The 27,283-nt window shown below is 33.5% G+C and overlaps 4 protein-coding genes across 8 annotated transcripts; 2 read left to right on the top strand and 2 right to left on the bottom strand.

The window, feature by feature from the left end:
- Positions 1-5,421: 5,421 nt before the first annotated feature.
- On the bottom strand, positions 5,422-8,295 carry LOC112324955 (protein NRT1/ PTR FAMILY 1.2). Its single transcript, XM_024589833.2, has 4 exons — positions 8,029-8,295; positions 7,713-7,930; positions 6,649-7,196; positions 5,422-6,329 (listed from the first exon to the last, which is right to left on the bottom strand). The coding sequence occupies exons 1-4, from the start codon at positions 8,117-8,119 to the stop codon at positions 5,480-5,482; spliced, it is 1,707 nt and encodes a 568-aa protein (XP_024445601.1). The 5' UTR covers positions 8,120-8,295; the 3' UTR covers positions 5,422-5,479.
- A 1,305-nt stretch (positions 8,296-9,600) lies between these two features.
- Positions 9,601-15,309, top strand: LOC112324959 (casein kinase 1-like protein 3). 2 transcript variants are annotated; one of them, XM_024589859.2, is made up of 15 exons: positions 9,611-9,988; positions 10,073-10,113; positions 10,191-10,260; positions 10,404-10,552; positions 10,655-10,750; positions 10,860-10,930; positions 11,605-11,666; positions 11,749-11,812; positions 11,982-12,066; positions 12,642-12,768; positions 13,005-13,087; positions 13,300-13,366; positions 14,328-14,464; positions 14,671-14,841; positions 14,996-15,309. In XM_024589859.2, exons 1-15 carry the CDS (start codon positions 9,907-9,909, stop codon positions 14,999-15,001), a joined length of 1,311 nt encoding a protein of 436 aa, XP_024445627.1. In that variant the 5' UTR covers positions 9,611-9,906; the 3' UTR covers positions 15,002-15,309. The 2 variants fall into 2 exon arrangements, 1 of the variants encoding a protein (XP_024445627.1); XR_002978955.2 differs by lacking the exons at positions 14,671-14,841; positions 14,996-15,309 and adding an exon at positions 14,121-14,204 and having other exon boundaries at positions 9,601-9,988.
- Positions 15,310-19,571: 4,262 nt separating this feature from the next.
- Positions 19,572-22,626, top strand: LOC7462930 (VAN3-binding protein). Of its 4 annotated transcripts, none has more exons than XM_024589707.2 (9): positions 19,572-19,867; positions 19,952-20,223; positions 20,464-20,538; positions 20,706-20,774; positions 20,859-21,231; positions 21,535-21,699; positions 21,818-21,867; positions 22,045-22,102; positions 22,184-22,626. In XM_024589707.2, the coding sequence occupies exons 1-9, from the start codon at positions 19,738-19,740 to the stop codon at positions 22,375-22,377; spliced, it is 1,386 nt and encodes a 461-aa protein (XP_024445475.1). In that variant the 5' UTR covers positions 19,572-19,737; the 3' UTR covers positions 22,378-22,626. The 4 variants fall into 4 exon arrangements, with proteins under 4 accessions (XP_024445475.1, XP_052305191.1, XP_024445476.1 ...); XM_024589708.2 differs by having other exon boundaries at positions 19,573-19,867; positions 20,473-20,538; XM_002324769.4 differs by having other exon boundaries at positions 19,573-19,867; positions 20,476-20,538.
- Positions 22,397-25,670, bottom strand: LOC7462929 (probable lactoylglutathione lyase, chloroplastic). The gene is made up of 9 exons (XM_002324194.4): positions 25,362-25,670; positions 25,114-25,264; positions 24,876-25,000; positions 24,679-24,743; positions 24,184-24,396; positions 23,979-24,026; positions 23,590-23,697; positions 23,280-23,420; positions 22,397-22,665 (listed from the first exon to the last, which is right to left on the bottom strand). Exons 1-9 carry the CDS (start codon positions 25,570-25,572, stop codon positions 22,624-22,626), a joined length of 1,104 nt encoding a protein of 367 aa, XP_002324230.3. The 5' UTR covers positions 25,573-25,670; the 3' UTR covers positions 22,397-22,623.
- Positions 25,671-27,283: the final 1,613 nt, after the last annotated feature.

Consider the following 27,283-nt stretch of genomic DNA (forward strand, 5'->3'; position numbering starts at 1 on the left):
TTCTAAATCCTTAAAAGAATTAATGATAATGCCTATAAAGTGTGTCGCACGACACCCGCACGGCGTCCGTTGGCGATTTTCGTTTCGTTTGCTTGATTGTTGGGAGTCGCCACCTAGTATTTTATTGAGGGTTACTAGGAAACCCGGATGTACTGGTCTTGTCAAAGATTCACGAGTAAGGGACTGGTTGTGGCTGGGGAAGGTATTAACACTCCTAGCGCACCCTACCTGAGATATGCTGCTTCGTGATTTGATGTAATTTAAAAGGTTTTGAAAATTGTCTTACCAATAATTTCTTAAAAAAAGAAGAAAAGTTCTCCTCAGTAAGAAGATCTTTATTTTATCAGGTAAAAAAAACCCTAATTGCTCTAACATCAATAAAAAACAAGACAATTTTTTTTTTAATATCAAGAATACATATTACATATAAGATTATAATCCCGGATACCAAAAGAAAAATATTTTTTTGATATTTTTGAAATATGAACCAAATTCAATGCAAAGTAAAACATTTTTATTTTTTTTGTCTTTTTAAGTTTTATCATTAAAAAAAACATACATAAAAAATATACAAACACACACATCACTTTTTTACTATATTTTACCCACACCAGGACTACATATTACAAAATACTCAACATTCAAATTAATCTAAACAACACGTTAAACGATTTAAATTTACAAAAAGAGGCCCCAAAATAGAATCAGGAACAACGCAGCACGGAAACAGTGTTGGAAGGCTTCTGGGTCACGGAAACAGTGGCGGCGCGTCTTCTCCAAGCACCACCGTCACTGGCGGCGCGTGGGTTCACGCGCCGCCGCAAACAATTCAGGCAGCAGGGGAGATCCGAAACGGCTTCCTCCTTTCTTCCTCGCCGGCGGTGACCTGCACAAACAGCAAAATCCCAACAAACAGTTGATTTTAATTTTTCTTTTGTGCAAATCCGTTCTCGGATCTGTTGCTCTGTTCTGGTCTTGTTGTTCTTTCCTTCTTCTTCAAGCGGCAGATATGGCAGCTGAGGAAGGAGTGTTGGAGGCCGGATTTGCAGGTGCAGCTGTTGGTTCTCAGTTGGAAATAAGGCTACTTCTGTGGGCACCACTGCGGGATGAAGAAGGCAGGTATGTGGGCGCCTGGAGGTTGGTGTCATAGGTAAAAATATTGCTAGGTTTTCAAACTTGGTCCCTCAACTTCTTTCTTTTTTATAAATTTGATTTTTCTTATTTTTTGGATTTTTCTTATCAACATCGACTCAAATGAGAAAAACCGGTGATTTTAAAAATAAAGCGTTAAAAGTCGAACGCGTTCTAAAAACCTTTGAAAATTTAACTTCTTTTGAGACGATGCTGAAAATGCTAAAAATAATGCAAATACATTAAAAAAACATATTTTTTGGATTCTTGTTATTTTTTGCTATTTTTGGATTTTTTCTGAAAAATTTATCAAAACATGGGCCAAAAATTGGGTAGCAACAAAGTGGATCCATCATATGAGTATGATGTTAGTGTTGCTTTCAATATTTCTAATCTCTCTTTGTTTGATATAGGGGATGATATGATCAAGACTACACCAAAAAATCCATTGTAAGTTCCAATTGGTTCAATTATAAGATCAAGGGTAAAGAAGCTCGAAGATGCATTTAATGAACTTATTTAGAAGATGCATTTAATTAGTTTATTTAGAATATTTGGGCCAAAATGGATTTCAAAAAGGTAACATCAACAAGCGATTATCATACCTTAGTCAATCTAATCTATGTGCAAGAAGGGCTTGCTCCATCTACAACATGGACCTAATTATTTCACAATGGTGAGCTAATTAATTCCAACATTAGAGGCAGTAATGAACTTATTCTTTCTAAAGCATAATTTTACTATAACAAGCATAATGTTTTATCTAATTGTTGGATCGGTCTGAAATCTTACCAGAAGTTTTCAAACGTCATGTTTTATAAGCTTAAAATTACAAGGCAATTGAATATTGGTAAGGCCTTATGATAAGATCTAGAAGTTATAATGTGAAAATTGTATTAGTTTTCTAGTTGATTTAGAATTATTTTTTCTATTTTATTTAAAAATATTTTATTATTTTCCAACAGTGTTTAGAATGTTTTTATCTATTATAAATATGGTTATTTAGATTATATTTAGGTTTTTTCTTGGGGGGACATAGTTTGATTTTAATAATTATTATTGTGTGTAAGAGGTTTAGTTTAGTTTTTTGTTCTTTATTGAAGTACTCTGACATATTAAATAATTAATCAAGTTTTATGGAGTTTTCTACACTTCTCGTTTGTGTTTCTTTAAAAGTGTTGGGTAAGAGGTCGGTTACTTGTAGTCTTGATATCTCTATATAAATTATTATTGTGTCAAACTCAATTAAAACTTTCATCATTTTGATTTTAATATATAACAAGACACCAAATTTTCTTAAGGGATCTTTTTACATTAACAAAGCAATTTTGTGGTGAAGCCTTAATAGCAATGCTAGTGGTATAAAAAAATGGCAGGGGGTTATTAGCTTTGTGTCAAGGAATCATTAAATTAGTAAATATTCTTTGTAAAGAATATTTTTGTTAAATAACCACTTTAATCTAAAGGTAAGTTATTTAATGAAATTTCAAGAATAATTTCAAGATTAATAAATATTTTAAATGAAAAAAATTTAGACTTGAAACTTGTATATAATCATTACCATTTTATATTTAATTTTATTAATTAAAAAAGATAGTGAAATTCAAAGTCTCGAGAACTTAATCATTAAAATTTTAATATAATATTAAAGAACGATTTTGAGCTAAAATTTTAAATTATTAGATAAAATATAAAAATTAATTTTATATTAATATATAATATATTCAACTATTCATGTCAAACCCAATAAGAGAACTAAACAATTGCATTAGAGAAAAAGAAGCCATGATCAAGAAGAAAAGGAGATGGCTTTTATCTCATTCCATCGTCCCCCTAAACATCTTATAATTAAGAGCTGTTTTTAATGGTATCCAATATATTTAATTTATTATATATAGTGGAAATCAAATCACTTAGGTGTTATCAGATTCGGTATCAATTTTCTTTTATAATTTCATAAATTAAAATCAACATATAAAGTGATGACCGAATTCTTCAACAGTTTTTAGTTTTAAGTTTAAACCTGAAAGAATGAATTTCACAGGATAAGTATTTCAATTACATGATGTTTGCAGGTTAGTATTTCATCTATCAGTTGATTCTGAACTTTAAATGAACATTTCGTCAGGTTAATTTCACTCTCACATTTCAATATTCATAGCCAACTTTTCCCTTTTATTTCTTTCCAATTCATCATTGCAAATTATATTGGCACAATTTATGGATTGAAATTGGTTTTGATTTGCATGCTTGGGCATTCGAAATATCATAGAATATTTCAATGTTAAATTAAAAATCATTTTCACAAAATAAAATGTTAGATTATTGTTAAAAACAAAGTTTGGAAAGTTGAAGGATGAAAATTAACATAAAAAATAGAGCCTTTCTTGTGTACACTGTTCACAAGGCAAGGAAAATTTCAATTTGCCCCTCAAGTTCTGATTTTTACATGTTCTAACCCTATATATTCTTTTAGATTTTCATGATTTGGTCATAAATTTTAATTTTATCATGTTTTAATCTTTAGATGTTGAGAACGAAGTTAGCAACCTTTTTGGGGGAAAAAAAAAACTAGCCTTTATATCAATGTATTTGTTTCAGAGAAGATAGTTTAATGAATGTAGTTTTAACTTTTAAACATGTAAAAAAAAAAGATCATTGTGATTCATGAATTTTATTTTGAATGAGTTTAATTTACTTTTAAACTTATTAAAAGATAATTTAGGGTTGAAAATGGCTTTATAGTGATTTTTATGATGTTTTTGAAGTGTTTTCAAGTTAAAATAAGTTAAAAATTGAGTTTTGAAGATTTTAAAAGCAAAACCCTAACTTTTAGGCTAGAAAATGACACCAAGTTTACCTAATCAAACAATATTTTAGACCTATATGCATGGACTTTTAATTTAGGCTAGGCGCACCAGACCATCTTTCCAGATCGAAGGACGCCCGACCTTCTTCTTAAATAACCCTTAACTTTTATATTCTTATATTTTTTTTAATTTTAGTAAGTTTATTAAAATTATATATAAGAAATTATCCAATTATGTCATAGTTTTCAAGAATATTAAAGCTTTTTAATGGTAACATTAACAATTAATTTATGAATAATTACATATTAACTTAATATGCAAAATGTTTTTTAAAATTTTATCATTAATATTTAATGAAAATAAAATATTTATTTAGTTATTTTTTATTTGTATTTTTTTTATATAATTTTTTATACAAGTGCGTAGAAATGATCTATTCATAATTTTTATTTTATTTTATCAAATTTTTATTTTATGATTATAATAAGTTATCATTTAAACAAAACAAAGTTTACGATAAAAAAATATTTTCATCAAAACAGAAAAGAAATACACGAGTGAGGGAACAGAGTTTCAATTAAGAAGATACTTTTTTCCTCTTTAATTCAAATTGTCAGAGAATAATATAAATCATATCCTTGAACCTCACCTAACGGCTTAAGCTATTGGGTTGAGATGGTTCTTTGACACAAATCATTACGTTTTTTAAAATATTTTGTAATTGTCACTAGTTTTTATTCAAAAAAATATTTTTTTAATATTAAAAAAAAATAATATATGGTTGAGATCAAACAAATTTGACTAGAAAAATGCATTTTTCTTCAAGAATCTTAATCATTGTGCTTCTCACAAATATATATAATTAAATAAAATAGATTTCAAAATATATCCAATGGCAAGGAGAATATTATAAATAGCTGTATGGAACCCAGACGCTTTGTAATAACTATTTGAAAAATTCACTTCTTAAAAAACGAACTTTTGAAGAGGAAATAGTTCATGTAAACATAACAACATACGATCTTAATGTTATAATATTGTCATCAAGCTAGTAATTTAACTTATAATATTTTCAAGTGGTAGAGAGTCAACCGTTAAAGAAGATATTTTTTATTTGAATCATATATCGAGTTGACAAGTTTTTTTTCAAGATTTAATTCTTGAAAATAATTTTCAAATCTGTTTAAAAATGTAATTATAGTTGTTTTTTAAAATATTTTTTATTAAAAATATATTAAAATAATATATTTTTTTATTTTTTAAAAATTATTTTTACATCAGCACATCAAAATGATCTAAAAAATCTAAAAAATATTAATTTCAAGAAAAATATTAAAAAAAATAAAATTCTTTTTAAAATATTTTTCAAACAAAAAAATAAACAATAAACAGGATCTTAAAAAATGAGTCAAGTCCTGAAGTGTGTTCACTATATAGAAAAAGAAAAAAAAAAGCATGCTATGATTAAGAATTCTTGAACTGTAACAAAAAAAAATGCATGCTATGATTAAGAATTCTTGAACTGTAACCAAAAGCAGTCATCTGTTAAACCATTTTTCTTGCCTGCAAGGACCATAAGTCTTGCTACAAACAAGATAATAGATGAAGTTAACCAAGCTCAAAATTGTAAGAATCCAGTAATAGTAATCATAATGCCCTTTGTTGATGTTGCTTGAAACCCAACTCTCCTGAGCTTCTCCTTTCGTGAAATCTCGAACAGCACTGACTATAAAACTGGATACCAAGCTTGCGGCTGACAATCCTAACCCTTGAAGCGTGGAGGCTACACTGGACATGCTTTTAGGCAACTCAGTGTAAAAGAATTCGTTCTGTCCAATAGCATTGAAAGCCTCAGCTAATCCACTCAGGACAAAATACGGTAACAACCACATTGCTGAAATGTGCAATTCAGCATTAGGATTGTCTGGAAATCCTTCCTTGATTGCAGTTGCCCGCCTAAAACTCTCAGCGATTGCTAATGCTGCCATGGAAATAGTCGATAATAGAATACCAATACCCATTCTTTGTTTCAAGTTGAGGCAAACGATTTTTCCACTGACTTTCGATACTAGAGGGATAATTATACGATCATAGAGAACAACCCACGTTGTGATAACGAGAACCACAATTGAGGGGAAACTGGCAGCAGGAACTTCAAATTTTGAAGTAATGTGTCGGTTCATGGTGGATGCCTGGAGCACTAAAAAAGAGCCTTGGCTTACATTCACAGACTTGAGCATTCCGGCTGACCATATTGGGATTACCTTGATTAGTGCTTTTAGATCTTCGACTTGATCTACTGTACAAAGACTCCATGGATCTGAAGCTTTTCCATCTGGGGTCAAATCTTCTTGAGGATTTCTAATAATGCAAGCTTTGTTTAAGAACCTAATACAGGGTAAAGCAAAAAGGAAGTTTTTAGGACTAACAATAAAACTCATTGAAACAGATTATGACGCGCATATTCACATGCTAATTATCTCAACTCTTAGCCTAACTTAATGGAATGCCAGAAAAAGGAGAAAGCAATTAAAAAACAAAATTTTCAACATTTTTCATTCAGAAGTTTGCTGATCCTCCTTTCTTTTACATGTATCAATAAAAGCAAATGGTGACCTCAGAGGCATAGTTGGTATTCTATGCAGGCAAAACTTGCAGTTCTATAAACTCAGGACGCAAAGTGCATAACCTAAAAAAACTATGATACCTCAGTTTTTCACTTGGCACAAGAAGCATTGATCCCGTAGTATGATAATCCACCTTATCAGTGGCTTGGGATGATAATTTGATTCTTCTATTTCTAATGGAACCCACAACAACTTGAGCCAACCCAGTGATCCAGCTTGCTTTAGGTTTTGACTTGACATAAGAAGGAGAAGCCACGAAGAATGAAAGAGATGACAAGATCATGAGCACCACAGGAACTCCAAAACCCACCATCCACCCTATGTTATCTTGAATGTATACAACGAAAGTCATACCAAGAAACACTGAAGCTGCAACTATGCCATAGTACCAGCTGAAGAAGCTCTCTCGTATTCTAGCATGTTCAAGGCTGTTGCTCGTGCCCAATTGATCAGCACCAAAGGCTAAGGAAGACGATCTTATGCCACCAGCTCCAATGGCCAAAAAGCAAAAAGCTGTATATAAAAGCAAAAGCTGCAATGTAGTTGCAGATTTGCAGTCGTAACTAAATTGGACACAAGGAGGCGGTCTTGCTTCAGGAAAAGTTGTTAGCCACAGCAGAACCATCCCCTGTACCATGAAAATTAAAGTGATTCCTTGTTCTGATTTTAATTTAGTACTTTACAGGGCTCATGAGAGCCTTACAACCTTAATTGTAAGTCAGTAAGCTGCAGAGCATGCTCTAATTCTCATCCTTGTTAAACTCAAAATGAAGTCTCTTGTTAACAAAAATAAGACGCAAATCGCCCTGTAGAATGAGAACACGGAGCTGGTTCCAGTTATGTGGATGGATAGAAAAAACAAACGGACAGATGGAGAAATTGAGGATAGATGATACATCTTCATAGCTAACATACAAAACATGGTCCTCCATTACAGTAAAACTTTGACAAATGAGGTAAAGAAAGGATACATCTGGATCGCTAGGAGATATCATACGTCGGGTAGCAAACAAATTATTACGGCTGAGCTAAATTATTTGGAGCAACGACAAAAAATTAATGATTTTTTTCAGCTCCTGCGTCAAGCAACTGTAATTTCGAAAAGAAGGAAAAAATAGACCTTGGAAAGAAACAGAAATATTACCAGAAGGCTAGCCATACATCCAAAACCAATCATCCGATACCGACCCACATAAGTATCAGCAAGAAAAGCTCCAAGAATTGGCGTGAAATTTATGGCAGATGACAAAAGGAACAAAACATGTGCCCCCTTTGCAGCATCAATCCTATACTCTCTTGTCAAATAAAGTATCAGGTTTGGAAACAGCCCGTAATTTGCCAGACTCTCGAATGCCTCGTTCGCTGTCAGAAAATAGAAAATTCATCACAAAATTCTAGAAAAAAAATAATCACAAGGTTAGACAAATATGCCTGTGTACTACTACACAGGTAGTGAGTACCTAGGATGAATGGTAAGGTTCTGATGCCACCCTTTCGGTTACTCAAGAGTGGCTCTGTGATCATCTGTCCATGTTCTGATGGGCAATCCATTTATCTTCTTCTCTTAGGAGAGAGAGGGAGAGGGAGAGAGAGACTGGCGTTGAAAATGAAAGTCACTGCATCATCCTCATACTTCGGAAAAAAGATAAGAGGAACTTGGAAAATGATGATGGTGGGCCAGGTACAGATAGACAGCCCGTTTCATTTTTAACCACAACCAGAACAAAGAGATGCTCTGCTGCTGAGTTTTTTTCAATAATAGCATATTGAGTTGACAAAATAATTATTAAATTAGCACTGTTTGATTAGTTGCCCAGACGCCACATGTGCCTCCCGAATAAACAAAAATTGATTACAATTTGACTATTTCTTCTTCTTTCTTCTCTACTCAAATGCATCACTACCAGAAAATTGACTATCAATGGTGGAATATTTTCTCTGCCTTTAAGCTTTTTTTTATCGGTATATAAATTCTCAACGGATTTCTTGATGGAAACTTGTTGTTTATGAGATTCTCGTTGAGAATTTCAGATCCGATAGTAATTTAGTAAAGTAATTTACCAACAGAAACTCCGGTATTTCAATATTTTTTAAATACATGTTTATTTAAATAAATAATTTGATATTAAATAACTAAATTAAATTGAAAAACTGTCTCTCATTTGACATAATAAATTACTAATTTAATTGCAATTTTTTTTTTCCTATACCTAGCAAAATACCAAACTGTCTCTCATTTGACATAATAATAACTTAAAAACTATCGTAAAAATACAAAAGTGACCTTTAACACTAGTTTTATTATTTTTATTTCAATGATATTTTAATTATTATGTAATTAAAATGAAAAAAATTATTTATTCCCAATGTAATGAATAACATGCTTTCTAAAAAGACTAAAATATTTTTAATTGCCAGTGTTAAGTGTTTTTTTTTAATAGACGCAAAACCATGAAATAACTGATCCAATAAACAATAGTTTCACTCACGGGCTAAAGTAAAAAATCTTGTGGTTGTGGTGTTTTCATATATATATATATATATATATGAAAGAATAGTTTGATATTTTTTTTAATTTAAAAAATTGAATTAATAAAGGATGTAAAATATAATTTAGAAGCAAAGTAAAATAATAAAATAAATAAACTATAAAAGGTTAAATGTAATTAACCCTAAATATTATCTTAACTTTATTTCATATATAGATCTACTGAAAGCAGAGGTTCTATGATACCAAGCTTTTATAAGGACTACCATGAACAACGTTAGTATCGGCTAATTATTTTTTTTAGGTACTGTTTATTTTTATATTTTAAAGATATTTTTTAAAAAAATTAATTTTTTTATTTTTTTATTTATTTCACATTAATATTTTTTGATATTTTAAAATTATTTTAATATACTATATCAAAAATAATTTTTAAAAAATAAAAAATATATTATTTTAATATATTTCTAAATGAAAAATATTTTAAAAAATAATAACAAATATATTTCTAAACATACCCAAATAACAACGGGTTGAAGTTTTTAACTACATAACAACGGACATTTCATTTTGTGATTTTTATTCAACTTTTGATTGGAATTTCACTTTTTGTTTTTATGAATTATTTTTTTATTATGTAGTTTATATATTTAATAATAGTTTATATATTTAATAATGTATTTTATTTGAATTTTTTGTTTCATAATATAAAACATAATTTATAATAATATTGAAAAAAATTGTCAGATCAAATGCAGCGATCCCTCTTCCTCGTCGTCGTCGCGACCTTCTCTCTTTGTGCTTGTTTTCTCTTTCGTCCGATAAATAAAGAAAATTATAGATTGAATGCATGAAAATGGAGAGAATTATAGGAGAGAAGTACAAATTGGGTCGCAAAATTGGAAGCGGATCCTTTGGCGAAATCTTTCTCGGTACTTCCTTTTCTTTATCTCTCTCACATGGTTTACTCCTCCACGATTGATTTTCTTAATTCCTCTTTTGTTACTTTCTAACAGCTACTCACATTCAATCTGGTGAAATCGTTGCTGTCAAAATTGTAAGTCTTTTGTTCTTTTCTTTTAATTTTGATTTTTCATATTTTTTTATTAAGCTTTACTTTTTATTAATTTGTAGGAAAATAGGAGTGCAAAGCATCCGCAGTTACTTTACGAAGCCAAACTGTATAAGATTCTTCGTGGTGGAAGTAAGTTTTTTTTTCCCCGCAGAAATTAGTGATTTTCTTTTCTTTTCTTTTCCTTTTTGGATGTGAAAACTTGTTATTTTAAATTTAATTCACTTTATTTTTTAGGGTTTTTTTTTTTAATTTTTGGAAATTGTGTTAATCAGGTGGTGTTGCGAATATAAAATGGTGTGGAGTAGACGGAGGAGATAATGTATTAGTAATTGATTTGCTAGGTCCGAGTCTCGAGGACTTGTTTGTGTACTGTGGGAGGAAGTTTTCCCTTAAAACGGTGCTAATGTTGGCTGATCAGATGGTAATAACTGGCGATGCTATTCGGTTTTATTGTATTCGAATGTGGTTCTTTGGTTTGGATGATGAGTTTTGATTGTTGGTTATTTGATTTTTTTGAATGGAGATTGCGAGGATTGAGTACATGCATACGAAGGGATTCTTGCATAGGGACATTAAACCGGATAATTTTCTCATGGGTCTTGGAAGGAAAGCTAATCAGGTAATTGTTTCGTGTTTTTGTGCAATAGTGTTTTAATTATATGTGAATGAGTTATTGGAGTTTTTTTTTTCCTCTAATAAATGCCCCCTCATTTTGTTTCATGCACCAGGTCTATGTCATTGATTTTGGGCTTGCAAAAAGATATAGGGATACAACAACACACCAACATATTCCTTACAGGTAGCTATTTTCATAACCAAGCTCTTGTTTGGCTTCCAGTGGGTTTTGGATATCTCTTCTCTAAGTTTCCATGTTGTCTAAACTGTTTGGTTGTCTAAATAGATGAGAATGAAAATGGTTAAGCAGTTTTCATGTGAGAAAGTGGGTCAAGTCATTCATGATACTTGAAACTTTGTAGTTTAGATACGAACATGGCTTTTGCTCACAGGCTTAACAGTTACCAGTCTGGTATATGCTAGATAGCATTCAAAAGTGGAAGTCGGAACCTTGATTTTTTCATTCATAAAGTTTATATTAGCTATTCATCTAAATTAGTTTGTCAAAGGCTTGGGTTTGCTAAATTGAGTTTGGCCTTTTTATCTTCAGTTTTTTATTTTGAGATGATATTATTGGCTTGTTGTTATCCCTGAAAGGTCTTTTATTTCGTTTAGCATCAAGATATGACTTTATAACATGTATGAAGAACACTATGATATGTTCACAGCTAGAGAACCTCTGAGGTTTCTGGGCTAAAACCTTTTGTGATATAACATTTTTGATTGCCTTTGTTGATGATGTGTATGCTGCTTTTCTCAGTTCCTTTGTATCATGTAAACAACCATCCCCTTAATCTTTATTTGTCTTCCATGATTAACTAAAGCTTCATTTTTCTTTCCCTTTCCTGCTTTGAAAAGAGAGAACAAAAACTTAACAGGAACTGCCCGGTATGCAAGTTGCAATACTCATCTAGGAATTGGTAAGTTAGAGAGGTTTTGTTGACGTGTTTGATATATCAAATGAACCATTTGGTCTACACTCACATTTTATTTGCTACTCAGAGCAGAGCTGTCGAGATGATCTGGAGTCCATTGGCTATGTTCTTTTATACTTTTTGAGAGGAAGGTATGCTGCCACAGTGTATGTAGAGAAAATATTTTTATTAGTGAGGGGGTTGTAAATTTGGTCATTTTTTCCTTTAATACCTCGATCATTTTGATGGCTGTTTGATGTTTTAACTAGATGATATGATTAGTTGGTCATTGACTATCTGATAATTGGTTTCTGAATTTAGCCTTCCATGGCAGGGTCTGAAAGCTGCAACGAAGAAGCAAAAGTACAATAAAATATGCGAGAAGAAGTTATCAACTCCAATTGAGGTATGTGGCCAAATGCATTAATCGTCTTGGAAGTTAAATCCTGATTTTAGAGGGGGGGAAGATAACAAGGCTGGCTCTTCAAAAGGTGACCCTTTCCTCAAACTTCTGTCATCAAATCATGCTTCTTATCATATATCACATTTGTAAACATTCATCTGAAATTCAAAAAAATATAGTAACCTGAAAATCATGCAATTACTAGAACAAAAAGTGTAGAAGATTATTAAATAAATGTGGCTTACATGTTATCCTGTCGGGATCATATAAGCAAAAAATGTGCCTGTTTCAGGTTTTTAACATAAAGTTTGTTTTTCATTTTACTTTCTGGTCTAATATTTATGGGTTTAACACAGGAAATTGTTGATGAAGTTAAGGTTACAGTGGATCTATCGGTTCTAAGGAAAATAAAGTATAACTAAATGCCTCAATATCTCATTTGTTATGTAAAGAAGAAAAAGGCTTTGAGAGCTGTTGTTCTCAAACTTGAATTCTGTATGTAGTTTTGGTTCCTTGTATTAGTTTGAATCTCTACCTTCTATTTTATAGTCTGTTGACATCACATTTGTTTTGTAAAGGTACTGTGCAAGTCGCATCCTGTGGAGTTTGCTTCTTACTTCCATTATTGCCACTCTTTAACATTTGACCAAAGACCTGATTATGGATTTCTGAAGCGCCTCTTTCATGTCTTGTTTACTCGAGAAGGTAATTGATTAATTAAATTGTGAGGAATTCTTTTTAATGTTGGTTCAGAATGGGGATGATAGGGAAGTTATGTTTGTTGGTCATTGAGGACAGTGAAGCCTGGAAACCGATAATGAACAATATTTGGTCCATTACTTTTAGCAGTCCATTTTGTTGTAAAGTCACATCCATGTAGGCTTTCAGAGTTGGTAGTTATGTAATATGTTTTGATCTACATATTTTCCAATTTCTTGCAGGATTTGAGTTTGATTATGTTTTTGACTGGACCATCCTGAAGTACAAGCAGACACAGAGAACAAAGCCACCAGCTAAATCACCCGTTAGTTATTCCAACCTTCTCTTTTTTAAATATCTCCAATGATGAAATGCAAAGATCTTTATTCATGAGATTGCAATATTTTTCTATTTCATTTATTTGAATATTGGGTCCATAAATTGTCTTCAAATCATTCTGTAAACTAATTCACTTTGCTTCTGGAGTGGCTTATTAAATCGTTTTTTGATTTTATACTTTCATGTGAGATCTTTCAGGACTTGCAGCCGAATTCTAGAGTGACAGGCAGTCGAGCAATGGCTATGGATCTTGATAAGGGTAAAGGTAAAAGCCCAAGGATTCCCAGTCTGTCCATGTTTAAATTTCCATCTTGTTTGTCTGGATCTTGTACATTTGGCAGGAGTTTGCTTTTCACATCATTTTAACTATTTATGATTGAGTTGTCACCTCAATTTTGATGGAAAATATTTCTATCCTGTTGCTTCCTTGAAATTTTTGGTAAGAAAGAGGGGTTTGGCTTGTTGCAGAGGGTGTGGGAGGATGTCAAGGGATGTTAAACACCTTAATAAACTGAAACCAGTCCATTGTAACAGAGCACCTTGATTATCAATTCACTTGCATGGGAACTGGTTGTTGTAGTAAGCTCAAGCATAGAAATACAAAAGTAGAAATGAGGGTTTGAAATCTCAAGGTGAACTTGTTCTTGATAGGTTGTTTGTAGGTTTTTTTTTTAAATCATTTCAGGCTCATTTCTGGGAACACTAACATGCGATACTAGATGTCAAATGTTTATCTGTTGTACTGCAATGGCTTAGTAGAAGTTCAACAAAGATGCAATGACCTCAATTAGATTTTGGGGAAATCAATAGTTAACCATTTTAATACAGTAATACCCAAGTAGAACCTTTTCTACTCCTTTCTTTTCTTGGTCATACTGAACTTTTGTTCAAGCCTCAACCCATAGTGAATCTAGGAAACTGTTTTTATGTTTCGTATTCCTTTTGCCTTGACCCATGGTGAATCTAGAAAGCTGTTTTTAAGTTTGTATTCCTTTTTTTTGTTGTTTCTTTCTATTCAGCATTAGTTTATTGGAGTCTCAACTGAAGAGGCACTTGAATGAACTAGGGAAAGTTCTCAAGTGGACAGGAGATCATGGAGAAGGGTGATGCAAAACCTCTTTGTTTAGGATTTGAAAGATTTTGCTCTGTTGAATTCTAGAAGTTCATCTAGTTTTATGTGGTATTTGCACGACATATTAATTTTTATGTTCATTTTTTTAACTCAGGGGTCAATGGTGCTTCTTATTCTGCTGAGGTTACTGATCACAGAGGATCAAATAAAGTTGCTTGTCCAGATGCTCATATGCAGTTTGGCTCGTCACTTTCTCGGAATTTAACTGCTGATAATCCAATTGACAAACATGTGAGTCGTCTTCTTTAGTATTATGTCTTCTCTATGTTCTCTGCATATGCCTGTATATTGCTAGAATGCATAGCCAGTGTTGTATTTCAATGCAACTTATTCTAGGTGTTTGACGACAGTTTCTTTCTTACTAATTGTTACTGTCACCAGAATCAGTGTGCTATAAATTTTGTGGATCACAGCTATTTGAGATTTTATTGCTGCAGAATATGAACAATGTCTCAATGCCGTCAACTTCTTTTGCTCCACCCAGTGCATCCAGAAGGGATTTTATGAAACTAGATGGCTCAACTGATGCTGTGAACATTGGTCGTGGGGTTGGGAACAGAGCTGGTGCTTCAAGTAGGTTGATGAGAATTTCTTCAGCCAAGCAATTGGTATGGCAACTGCACTTTCAGAAATTATTCTGTATGTTACATGTCATGCTTGCGTTCTTACTATTTTTATTCACAAATGTTTTCATGGACATGATTGCTATGAAACCTTGTACTATTTTTTGATCAACTACTGAGCTTTCCTGTATATTTGCAGCTGTAATTTGGGAGACAGAATCCGGGGATAGTCTTGTCACTGACATGAAGTTTCGATGGCTCTATCTCTATGCTCAAGGATATCTCAAATTGTTTTATGTATTCACAAGGTGACTACAAGGAGACACATTGGATGGTGCTGGGCCCATCAAAGCATGCTTTTTTTTCGTTGTTCAAGATGGAAAAATGGTTAAGCCTTTTTGACATTTATTGTCCAATTGAGGATATGTATATTGTTTCTTTTGCTCCTCTATCCCTGGATGATGTATGGATGTTTTGGCATGTATTTATCTAATTCAAAACAAATTACTTTCAGTTATTAGTGCTTTATTTTTCAATCCAAACCTTGGATTTTTACCTGGATTAATTTGAATTATGGTACTCGCATCCTTCATAATCTGAAAGAAGTAAAAAAAATCTAGTGTTTCAGGTATCATGTCATCTTGCCTGCTCTTGTGGAGCTTTCTCACCATTATCTTTTCATCTTGCAATGAAGCTTTGGGAAACTTTTTTCTTTCGCAACTTTATATTTCCATTTTCAGATTGATATAGTTAAAGTATTGTATGAAATTCGTTTACTGAGTGGAAAAAGCTGTTGGAAGTATGGATGCAAATGAAGATGGTTTCTTAGATATCCATCTTTGAGTTGGTGTGTGGATTCTGGAAAGCTGTGAATCCTACAGATTGAGGTAATCAACATCTTTCACTCTTAATGTTGATCCAAGCTAGATTTAAAACTCTTCTTGCCATTCTAAATTGCCAGGGAAAGAAAGTACATCCTCGTTCACTCTGTCTGCTTCAGATGATTGATATGTTCCAGAGTATTATTGTTGTCAAAGAATAAGAATCAGTTGTGTGTGTCCAGGTCTAGTGAAAAGTAGATATTTCAAATTGTCATTGAAAGCTGTGACAAGGATACCACACGAAGAACATGATGGATACTTAAGAAATTCCATAGGGACATGCAAGAGAAGCGTTACTCATAATGCATATCTGAAAAATTATTAACAAGGTCGTCCTTTGTGGGTTCATACCATGTCTCACATTTAAATTTACTTTCAATCTGTGGTGTATGCTTCATTATTTGTTCATGTGTTTGCTTCTATAGGAATATGAAATTCATTGACACTGACACAGGTTTGAAGAATTATGTTATTCCGAATGCTTGATATCTTTAGAGAGCTAAGCTACTTCTACTACCAGCAGAGGAGGCAGCTGATAGACTAATAGCCGCAGGTAATTTACTTTTAAATAAAGCTCTGGATTGAATAGAAACCAGAGGAATTGACATTTTCTTTTTCAATGGTTGTTCAATCAGAAAAGACTGATTTGTTCTAGATTATGGGGTATTGATAATTTAGTTTTCCTTTGATATGCTCCACCAATCACCATTATGGGTGCAAAATTCTCAGTTTTATCTTTAGAAGTCGTGCTCCATTATAATGTTGCAATAATTCCATGCGGCCCCTGGATCATTTCAGTGCTACAGGCTCCCATGGGGCACACTACAAGGCTACTGTTTTCTCCTCCTTGATCATGGTGCAAGACGAGAAGTTCTACCTTCTAGACTGTTCTGAGTTGAAAGGGTAACACTCGACCTCTGTTCATTTATTCGATTAAGTTTTCATTTGTGTAGTTAAATATTCCGACAGAAACATAGATGATATGAGATTCACTCACGCTTAAGCCATGTATAGTTCTTGGTATAATTACTATGATTAAGTTTTCGTTCGCACCAATGCCAATGAATTCACTGCGACTGAACCAGTCACCTGCATTGTCTTCAACATGCTATACTACCTCATGATCCCCCATCATGGTTGCCCTCATCATCATGGATAGTATCATTGCTGCCACAGCCGTTGTTTCTGGTCTGCCACCGACAAATATTCACCACCACTGCCATTTCTTCCATCGCATTTGTAGTACGAGTATCATGAACAAAAAAATTATTTTCCATGACCAAAGGGTATTCTTTTTACACCATTTCTCTGAATCTGACATTCAATGTGGTCAATTTGTTTTATGCTAAAAAAAAAAAGTTTTGTTCTTAGCCCCTGTTTAGAATTACGGTATAAACAGAGGCTGTCTAAGATTTAATTTTTTTTTTCTTAAAACTAATTTTTTAATATTTTTGAATTATTTTGATATGCAAGTATGAAAAATAAATTTTTAAAAAATATATATTATTTTGATGTATATTTGAGTGAATAACACATTAAAAAATAACTATTGCCCCACTCTCAAACAACCTCTTGTATTAGATATTATTGTCCATGTTTGTACATTTTTTTTTCCCTAAATGCATTTAGTATCGAATACAATGAGACAATTTTGAGTGAAATTTGACTTGTTGAGGTAAAAGGGATCCAATTGAAGAATGTATAATACTTCAAAGACCCAAATGACACGTCTTAGTTTAGTCACTGCATCAAGGTAGAATTTGGGGCTCGCCCTTTTATTTAATTTTTTATTTTTCTTGAAAAGATATAATGTGGTTTAAAGGTATCAACTTTATTTTTTTATAAACATGGGTGTGTGGGTCAGCTTGCGCGTATCTTGACTAATCCCACGAGCCCTGAAGTTAATGATCATGTAAATCTTCAGTGGCCTTGAGGTTTGTGAGACTCGAACTAGTGACTTCTAGAAAATAAATTTAAAATCTGATCTAAGTGATACCCCTCAAATTATTTAATTATTTTTGATGGACGATGTTCTAAAATAAGCTTGTCGAAATTGTGTCCTAGCGAGTCTACAAATAATATAGATTGTTGTTATCATAGCCTGCCCACAGTGTAGCCTTTGTGGATGGCTAAAACGAGTATCAATCTGGAAGGTGATGAATTAATTAAGTAGCTATGTGGGTTAATCACTAAATTTACATGGTAATGGGGTGTGGGACCTTGAAGTGCTAGACAGACATGATGAGACTTGAAGCAAATGATGAAAAAAAAGCAAATGCAGAGATACCCGCGCTTTGGTAGGTCTTCCTTGTAGCTACAAAGTACAGGGATTGTTTTTTAAATTCTTTTTTTTTCAGGAATTTATTAAATAATATTTTTAATTTTATTCTTAACAGCGGGACATAAAAAAATCTAAAAATTTAAAGTGTTTTTTTTGTTTTGGAATTTATTAAAATAATATATATTTTTTAATTTTTTAAAATTTATTTTAATATTAACACATTAAAATAATTCAAACACACTTAAAAATTTAATTTTAAATTAAAAAAAAAGATTTTGTCCTAGAAGACTTCGCTTTTTGGACCAATTTTCAATTGAAATGGCCGTACCGGATTATCAAAGGTTTTAGGCAAGCTGATTATCATTTGCAGTTTCCAAGCCGGCCGGCCCCTTAATCGTATTTCCTAGATTTTCAATGACCGGTCGGGTGGTGTTCGTTTAAACTTTTTTTTCCGGTTCACTGTAATCTATGTTTGGATAATCTAAATTGGCTTCGTGGTACAATGGATTCGCTAGGTTGTCATTTTTCTTCCTTCCATGTAAGTATTTTTTTTTATTATTATTACTGTGTGGGTGTTCGGGCTAGTTTACGTATATCTCGACTAATTCACGGGTCCTGAAATTAATAATTATATAAATTTTTAAATTATAATTATTAAAAAATAAATTTATAATCTGATTAGTTGCTCTCATAATTTTATATAAATATTTTTAATTCTATAGGCTATCGCATTTTCTTTTGCAAAGATTTTAATTGGCCCTTATGTTTAAATGTTAGTTTAATGATGATTTGACGTGTCATTGATTCAAAAGTGTTTTTCTTTTTAATTTAGGTTACTTTTCGGTACTCAATTAAGTCACTATTTGTAGCTATGTTTACACTGAAGTTTTAGTAAATTTTAAATTTTTTATATTTTTTTAAATTGTTTTGATATATTAATATGAAAAATATTTTTTTTAATATATTTTTAAATAAAAATATTTTAAAAATCAACTTCATTCCAGCCAATCGTATTTAAAAGAAAGCTACAGTTAGGAAATGCAGAATAATTTTGACGTATCACAAAACCTGAAAATGAAGGGTGTTCTTTTTCCTCTTCTTTTCCTTGTTTCGAAAAGACAGTAGTGCCAAAAATTTTGTTCTTTTGGAGTCAAAAAGGGGTCAGTCAGTACAGGTCAAGGAAAAAAGCAGGGAAAATAAATGCGAGGGGTTAAAAATGTGGAAGCTTGAAAATGTGGCCTACATTACATACCAAACTCTTGAGTCTGAAAGCTTTTTCTCAAGCACTTCTCCTTTTTCTCCTTCCTATTTCTGTAATTCAAACAAAGGATGAATTCCCCCCTATACTCCAATTTCTATGCAATTATATATACTTTCACGATGCGTTCAATTTGTTGTCTTAATAGCAACCAGAAAAGGGTTTTCTTTTTATCTCATCTCTTAACTGTGTATGCTTTTTACATGATGGTGAATAGAATTTAGATGGAAATAGAGCAGTTGTTCTATTCACGAATGATGCTTGCGTTCTCTTGACAAGATCCCATTTCTTTCCTTACAGTGATAGTGGAGACAAAGGAGAATCCTAGCAATCATGAATCCAGCCGCTCAAGAAAAAAAAAAGAAAAAAAAAAGGGTCTTTAGCTCTTTATGTATCAAGCACAAAAGAGTGGAGATCAAAAGCAAGTACTGCTTAAGTTGAGGACAAAGATGAACTATCTTTATTGAGGGCCCCTTTTCTTGTTGCAAAAGAATGTGTGCCTCGATCCTTTTTTAAGGCTCATGTTTAAATATCCCACTATTCTTCCTCTCTTCATTACCCTGGTTCTTGCTTTTATCTTCTTTACCATGAGAAGTTGCACCGAAGGCCAGACACTTGAGTCTCAGCAAAGTGATATAGCAAAGCTTAGAAGTAAGCTTTTTTCATGACTTTAGAGTATGCTTTTTTCTGTGTAAAATGGAGCACTAACTTCATGGTTTTTTTTTTGTGATTCAGTGAGCTCATGCAGCACTAAGAGCTTGTTACAAAAGCTGGAAAACATTGATGAAAATGGCCCTGCTTCTTGGCTACCAGTATCTTGTGCTGCACCTGAAACTCCTACTGAGTCTATGGAGTTTCTTGCAAGATCATGGAGCGTTTCAGCTATGGAGCTCTCTAAAGCTCTTTCCACTACTCATGTGGCCATCGATAATGTTGAGAAGGCTTCATGTTTTTGTTCCGCTGAAGCTGAAGCTCAAGATGCAAGCTCCACGACTTCAAAGGAATCAGTAAGATCCTTAGCTTTAATTCAAGCTTTTAAAAAATGATGTTTATGTCTTCATGATTCAGTCACACATTTCCCAAGAACAAAGGGACATGTTCGAGTTAACTAGGATGTTCTATGTGAGCAACTGCCTACTGGTTTCTTCAAAGAATTACATTAAACTGATAGATTATTCAATATGAAATAGTGTCCAATGCCTGTCATGTTCTTCTTTTACATGTTTCCTCAAACCTAAATGTTATAGCTGCTTCAGCAGTTCCCAAGTGGTGGTAGCACTGGCAGCCCTCCGATCTCGCCAAGAGACAGTGAAGAAATGAAGGTAGCGCTTATTGTCTCTCCTTTTAGTGTTACTTTGGAATGCTACCGAACAATTGAAAATGACTTATTTGACCCATAGGATAGCAATCAGTGAATTTGGAATCCTTTCCCAGCTCAACACTAAATTGTTTCTATACACTTCTAACAGCAATAAATGCACTGATGCAGGAATTATTTTTACTTCATCAAGCACTCACTCCAGAATTTCTTTCAAGTCAGCAGTTGCTAAAAAATGGGGTACTTTATTATTAATATTCAGCAAAATATATCAACTCGCAAGCCTTTTTTTATGTATGCTTGTTATTGCTTTACTCTCTGCAGCTATACAAGAGCATATTAAAAGGGAGAACGATGGGAAGATGGCTGAAGGATCAGAAAGAGAGGAAGAAGCAGGAGATCAGAACCCAAAATGCTCATGTGCATGCAGCTGTATCTGTGGCAGGGGTTGCTGCTGCTGTTGCTGCACTAGCTGCTTCAAATGCAATGTCAGCGGAAATGGTAGCAACCCAGCAGAAGACACCTTCCAAACTGTCTTCTGCAGTGGCATCAGCAGCAGCTTTAGTAGCATCTCACTGCATTGAGATTGCAGAGGACATGGGAGCTGATCATGACCAAATCTTAACTGTTGTCAACTCTGCAATTAATGCAAGGACTAATGGAGATATCATGACCCTAACAGCTGGAGCAGCTACAGGTGACAGAATATTACTTCAATTGCCTCTAAATTATATCAAGCCTTTATGGTTCAAAATTCTATCATCTTTACTTTTAAGACCCGATAAATTCACAAGTGCATCTAAAGATGATACACAATGACATTAGGTATAAAACCTAGAGGCTAAAATGCAATTAGGCCTCAAGCGGGCACCATTCAAGTATTGAAATGGGACATGGCAGGAAGAAACTAACTCAAGGAATCGAATACTTTCCTGTTGATGTTACAATTCCTAAATGATATGAAGTGATGTCTACTTAATGAAAACATTTACAAATGCAGCCTTAAGAGGAGCAGCCACCCTAAGGGCAAGGATGCAAAAGGGGCCTGGAACTACAGCCTTTGCTCTGGGGGAGGAAAAGGGCGAAGAAGACAAAGAAGCAAACATCACAGCTGCACTGAACTTTGTGACTAAAGGAGGAGAGCTTCTCAAGCGTACAAGGAAAGGTAGAAGTTTTCAAAAGTTGATACTCTAAAGGTTCATGCTTTAGTGGTACAGTTACATTAACATGCCCCATAAGCAAGCTGGAACCCGCACTAACCATCACACAAATATTGATGGCAGGAGCTCTCCATTGGAAACGAGTTTCGTTTAACATCAACTCAAATTGGCAGGTAAAAAGGAGGGGGACATGCAATGCATCATGCAGCTATATTAACCATTCCAAGCAACGAATTGAATCAATTTTCTACTCTCTTTAGGACATAAAAGCTAATTTTCTTGGTGTTTTGTTAATCTTCTCTATAACGTTTTCTTGCATTTTTCTTAACTAAAAAATTGAAATGAAACAGGTGATAGTTAAAATGAAAAGTAAGCACATGGGAGGAACATTCACAAAAAAGAAAAAGTGTAAGCAGAGTCTCAAACCCAGAACAAACCCCATTACCTCTCTTCGTCCATCAACTGATTATAGCTATGCTGTAATTGCAGGTGTAGTCTCTGGAGTCTACACTGACATCCTAGCATGGCCTGGAAGGGATAAGGCAGACTGGAGTGGGCGTAGAGCTTACTTTGCGATAAAAACGGTTGAAAGAGTTATAGAGTTTGAATGCAGCAAGGCTGACAAACAGATGTGGACGGAGGGGATTCAGCATATGCTGAATTGCCGTACCAGCCTAACATAAAATCCACAACAATTTCGGATTGCTGCAAAACTAGATTTTGACTTTGCAAAGCAATTAACATGGAAATTGTATCTCAGGCTTAGTTGACATGTATTGGGCGAGGGCAACAAGAATTGCACTAATAACAACCGTTACAATCATATATGTACATGGTAAATTGAGGGGTTTCTGGTGAGAAAAGGAGGCTGTCAAAATTGTCAAGAATCTTCCTATGAATTTAATAAAGATATGTTGCAGTTGTCATGGTCACTCCAGTTCCTTCAAAAAGTCTACATTATCAACAAAGACCTGCAAGACGAGGAAAGCTCAACAGATCATTTCATGTGCATTAACACATCTTACTATAGAGAATAAACTACCCTTGAAATCATTTATACGTAAACCAAAAATTGGATATTTTAAGCTGATCTCTTCATCTAGCATTAGTGGGCGATAAGGAAATTAGTTTGCATATGTCCTGTTCTAATCAATATTTTCTCGGACAATCAACTGATTTAGAAATGATTATCCACTAGAAAAAAATTCTCGACAAAGGCATGACAAAATCTTCGCTGACTTTGTTAGTGCAATCGCTGACTCTCGTAGCCAGGGTGAACTCAAAGTTCATATCTAAATTCCTCACAGAGCACAAGCACATAAGAATTTTTTAACTAACTTTCTAGGTTTCAATAGCCCAAGATTTTCCTGGAAAAAAAAAAGCATTTTCCTTCAACATTTACCCTATTATGTAATCACAAATCCCAATCTTCAAGAAACTACGAATTTGGCCAAAGCAACAAATCACGAAGAAAGTAAAAACTAGATGACCTTTTAAGTAGAGGAAACTATAGTGAGAAATACTTATAGATACAGTTAGAGAACCATGATAGCAAAAGATAAACAGAAAATATAAAAAAACATACCGATTTCCAACCATCAGGATCCAAGCAAGCAGTAATCTTGGTGTTGATAACTGGTATAGGCCCAGGTTCACGGATAATTTTCCCTTCACACTGCTTGACAGCCTCTGCACTCTTATAGACATCATCTGTGCCTATGGCAATCTGGTAGAGATATAAACATTCAATTTTCACATATAACAACATAGAATAAAAACCAGATGAGAAGACTAAAAGATATAACATAATACGCAACCATGGCAAGCAAGAATAATTTAAATGGTGTGAAACTAGATTACTGTAGTATATGCTTCTGGAGAAGGTAAGAATTCACCTGCGTATATCCATTTCCCTTGTTGTATTCTGTAATCCCATAGTTATATGTCAGCTCTAGCACTGCATTTTTATCTTCAGGACCATAACCCATCAGGGCTACCATATACTGTGAAGGTAGAAATAACAACCAACCAATTAGACTGGCATATGCCTTACAATGTACTGGAGGAAAATGGGAAATGCTTCTGTAGAGAAAAACTTGTAACATCAAGGACAACAAATCAATAACAGAACAGGTTTAATAGAAACCATGAATTTGGTGCAGCAGTGTCAAGTTTCTTAGCAACTTAGATCAAAACTGACCCATATATTCAATTGGTTATGCAGATGGCCAGAAAAAAAAAACTAATGCCATTTGATGCGAGGCAGAACGGGTAATCATTTTACCTTGTACTCAGGGTTATCCCTTCTGCGTAGAAGCTCCATGCCAAAAGACTTCAAATTCAAGAAAGAAAAGCATCAGTATGATAAAAAAGAAAAGGAGAACATCAGAACTCCAGGCAGTTTCCAGTGATGACAGCTGAAGAAGCAAGTGCCACTGCTTTAATTTCATTGAACATAGAAGCTTCTGCCAGCATGGATTACTGATTACCTTCTTATAGAAATTTATGGAGCGGTCAAGATCACCCACTCGAAGCATCACTTGGCATAGGGGCTCAGGCGTAAGGCCTCTCTCCAAGAGCTCAAACTTATAACCGTTTGGGTCTTCAACAAAAGCAATCTTTGTACTTCCACCTTTAACAGGAACTGGTTCTCTAGTAACCTTGCCCCCCTTTGCCTTGACAAGATCAACTGTCCTCGAAACCTGCATTGATGAAAATTGAGTACAAACCCAGCATAAGTTTATGAATTTGACCTTATGAAATTCACGTTACAACTCCCTAGTCACCTCGCAATTCTCTGGATTGCAAGCACATGAAATTCAAACCCTCTCTCTTTTCTTTTTTTTTTATTTGTGGTAAGGCATTGTGAGAGATAGTTAAATTTTTCAGCAAGTAAAATATCCAAGCAAGCAAGCATTTCAAGAATACATTCAACAGTCAAATTCCACAGGGCAAGCAAACACTGTTAAGAAAGAGTAACTTACATCTTCTACTGCAATACCAAAATGTCCAAACCCATCTCCAATGTCATACTTGTCAACTCCATAATCTGCGAGCATTAGAAAAATTGAAAAGACCAAAAACTCATTTGAAACACCAAAGGTCGATACAAAAATCTGCATAAAACGATACTACACAGATCCAATTAATGATAAAAATCGAAAAAAGGGTAATTACTCACTATAAGTAAGTTCAACAGTAAAGTTAGTGTCTTCAGGTCCATATCCAAGAAAAGCATTGCTATATCTATCTTCAGGTATATCACGTTTCCTTAACAGCTTCATGCCCAGACATTCAGTATAAAATCTGCATATCCCCATTTAGCAACCATCAAATTATCCACAATTATAGCAAACCTCACATTGATACGCTAAGAAAGAACAATCTTTGCATCAAATAAAGGAACTAAAGAGACATACTTTATAGTCTTGTCCAAGTCCCCAACACTATAAACGACATGAAGCATTCTTCTTTTGTCATTCTTGACCCACTCTAGCACATTTTGGTCAGCAACTTCACTACTTCTTGCTGGTGCTAAGGTTCCACTTAAGAACTGTGATTGTGGGATAACTATAAAGAATCCCAATATACTTAATATCAGTTTAATCATTAGCAAATATAACATTTAGTAGTAAAAGATAAAGAGAAGTGAAGGGTTCTAGCTTACCAGCTCCAAGTTGAAAAAGAGCCAGTCTTCTTGAAGGATTGTAATTGCAAGTGACTGTTCTGTTACTATTACTCTTGTTAATATTGCCAATCAATGGGGAAGAAAGTTTTAAGGAATGTGGGATAAGATAAGATTTATTCTGTGTTGAGACAATGAGACAAGTAGAAGAAGAAGAAAAAGATAATGACGGTGCTGTTACTGTTCTTAACATTTTGTAGATCCTTCTCTTTCTCTTTCTCTTTCTTTCTCTGTTTATAGTTTCGTCTCTCTTCGTATCTGTGCTTGGTTAAAACTGTTTCTGACTTTTTATTGTTTCCCATGTTATCCACTCCACTTGCAGGTTTTGCTATTGGCTTTAAAGACATCCTCAACGCAAGAGGTAAATGAAGAGCCAGAAATAAAATAAAAATAAATTTTAGTTTTTTTTTCTTGGTTTCTAGCTTTAAAAGAATAGCCAAATAAAAAGCCAAAATAATATATATATATATATATATATTAAAAGAGTCAAAAGCATTAAAATAGATTATTTAAATATTTTTTTTCATCTCCACAACTTTTCTCAATATTTTTCTCAAAAAAGCCAAAAATATTAATATTAAATATATTAATGCATAAATAGGTTGTAGGATGACTTTTTCCCATTAAAATTATATTTATACTATTCAAAAAATTATATTAATAATTTGATTTTTTTTAAATAGCTTTTACTATTAAAGATGCTCTAAAGCTTTTGTTTAGGGCCCATATTCTAACTTTCTAATTTTACTACTTGAACTAAATGGATACTTGTATGTTTACGAGAAATGGACACAATTCTAAAAAAAAAAAAAATAACTTGCCTTGATCACTAAATCTTCACCCATTCTTATGTTAAGCTTTTCAAAACTTTCTACTAGAAATATATAGTATGATGCATTGGGAGAAAAAAATGTAATTTACCCCACCAGTTTCAGCACCAAAACAATATAATAGGTAAAAGAGTTAGACCTGGTTTGAAAACACGAGCAGACATTGAACTTCAACATGGTAGAGCTCTCTTTACAAAAAATTATTTGTGGCTCTGCAAGTGGGGAATACAAGAGGAGATGTAGTAGTTTTATATTCTATAAAACTTTCTCTCAGCAGTTGCATTACCGAAACACAGTAGTAGGGAGAAGAGACAAACCTGATAGGGAAAACAAGAGTAGCATCAAACTTCAACAGAGCAGAACTCCTTATGTACAGATTTGTTTGTGAATTTGCCAAATGAGGAATCAAAGAAGGGGTGTAGTAGTGTTAAATCATCTATGATTGTTTCCCACTAGTGTCATCATCAAAACACAGAAGTAAGGAGAAGAGACAGATCTGGGCTGAAAAATAAGAAGAAGACTGAAACTTCAACAGAGTAGAGCTCCCTTTATAGGTGTCTATTTGTTGCACTGTCAGTGACGAATTGAAAATGAGACAAAGGAGTTTTTCAGGCTCTCCTCTAGTTAAGACGACATGTGTTTCCACACGTCTGCAGTGGCAGTGCTGCATGTTTCCATGCGCTGCCAAGATTGCCTAACTGTTGGAAAGTTTCCAACAATCCTTAAACAACCACAACAACATTGGAAGATTGACATGATATTGTGAGGATTGCTGAAAGAATTGAACAAGCTATGTAGATGGGAAAGATTAAAGGTTCTGCCCAAGATTTCAGAATAATAATGAGAGATGAATCAGAAGATGACTCTGAAGGTGGGAAACCATAGTTATGTGGTCTAGTCAAGTCTTGCTCAAGCATCAACTACTCAAATGTCTTTGCCAAAGATTGACATACCTCTGCCACTCAAGTTTGCCTAACAGCATCTGCTAGATTCCAAACTTGTTGCCTCGAGTCCGTTAAATCTCATGCAACCACTATTTCCTAGGTGGTATAATCCAAACAAAAGATTTGAATA

Source organism: Populus trichocarpa, chromosome 18 (genome assembly GCF_000002775.5).
Source record: "Populus trichocarpa isolate Nisqually-1 chromosome 18, P.trichocarpa_v4.1, whole genome shotgun sequence".
Taxonomy (NCBI): domain Eukaryota; kingdom Viridiplantae; phylum Streptophyta; class Magnoliopsida; order Malpighiales; family Salicaceae; genus Populus; species Populus trichocarpa.

Bases quoted from the DNA above. Each gene is read 5' to 3' on its own strand.
- LOC112324955 (XM_024589833.2), bottom strand. From the start codon at position 8,119: ATGGATTGCCCATCAGAACATGGACAGATGATCACAGAGCCACTCTTG. The intron at 7,197-7,712 runs GTAATATTTCTG...TTCATGGTACAG, and splicing joins GATGTATGGCTAGCCTTCTG to GGGATGGTTCTGCTGTGGCT. The intron at 6,330-6,648 runs GTATCATAGTTT...ACCCTGTATTAG, and splicing joins GTGCCAAGTGAAAAACTGAG to GTTCTTAAACAAAGCTTGCA.
- LOC112324959 (XM_024589859.2), top strand. From the start codon at position 9,907: ATGAAAATGGAGAGAATTATAGGAGAGAAGTACAAATTGGGTCGCAAA. The intron at 10,751-10,859 runs GTAATTGTTTCG...TTCATGCACCAG, and splicing joins TTGGAAGGAAAGCTAATCAG to GTCTATGTCATTGATTTTGG. The intron at 13,367-14,327 runs GTAAAAGCCCAA...TTTTTAACTCAG, and splicing joins GGATCTTGATAAGGGTAAAG to GGGTCAATGGTGCTTCTTAT.
- LOC7462930 (XM_024589707.2), top strand. From the start codon at position 19,738: ATGTTTAAATATCCCACTATTCTTCCTCTCTTCATTACCCTGGTTCTT. The intron at 20,539-20,705 runs GTAGCGCTTATT...GCACTGATGCAG, and splicing joins GAGACAGTGAAGAAATGAAG to GAATTATTTTTACTTCATCA. The intron at 20,775-20,858 runs GTACTTTATTAT...TACTCTCTGCAG, and splicing joins AGCAGTTGCTAAAAAATGGG to CTATACAAGAGCATATTAAA.
- LOC7462929 (XM_002324194.4), bottom strand. From the start codon at position 25,572: ATGTTAAGAACAGTAACAGCACCGTCATTATCTTTTTCTTCTTCTTCT. The intron at 24,744-24,875 runs GTGAGTAATTAC...TAATGCTCGCAG, and splicing joins TACTGTTGAACTTACTTATA to ATTATGGAGTTGACAAGTAT. The intron at 23,421-23,589 runs GTGAATTCTTAC...TATCTCTACCAG, and splicing joins AGGGAAATGGATATACGCAG to ATTGCCATAGGCACAGATGA.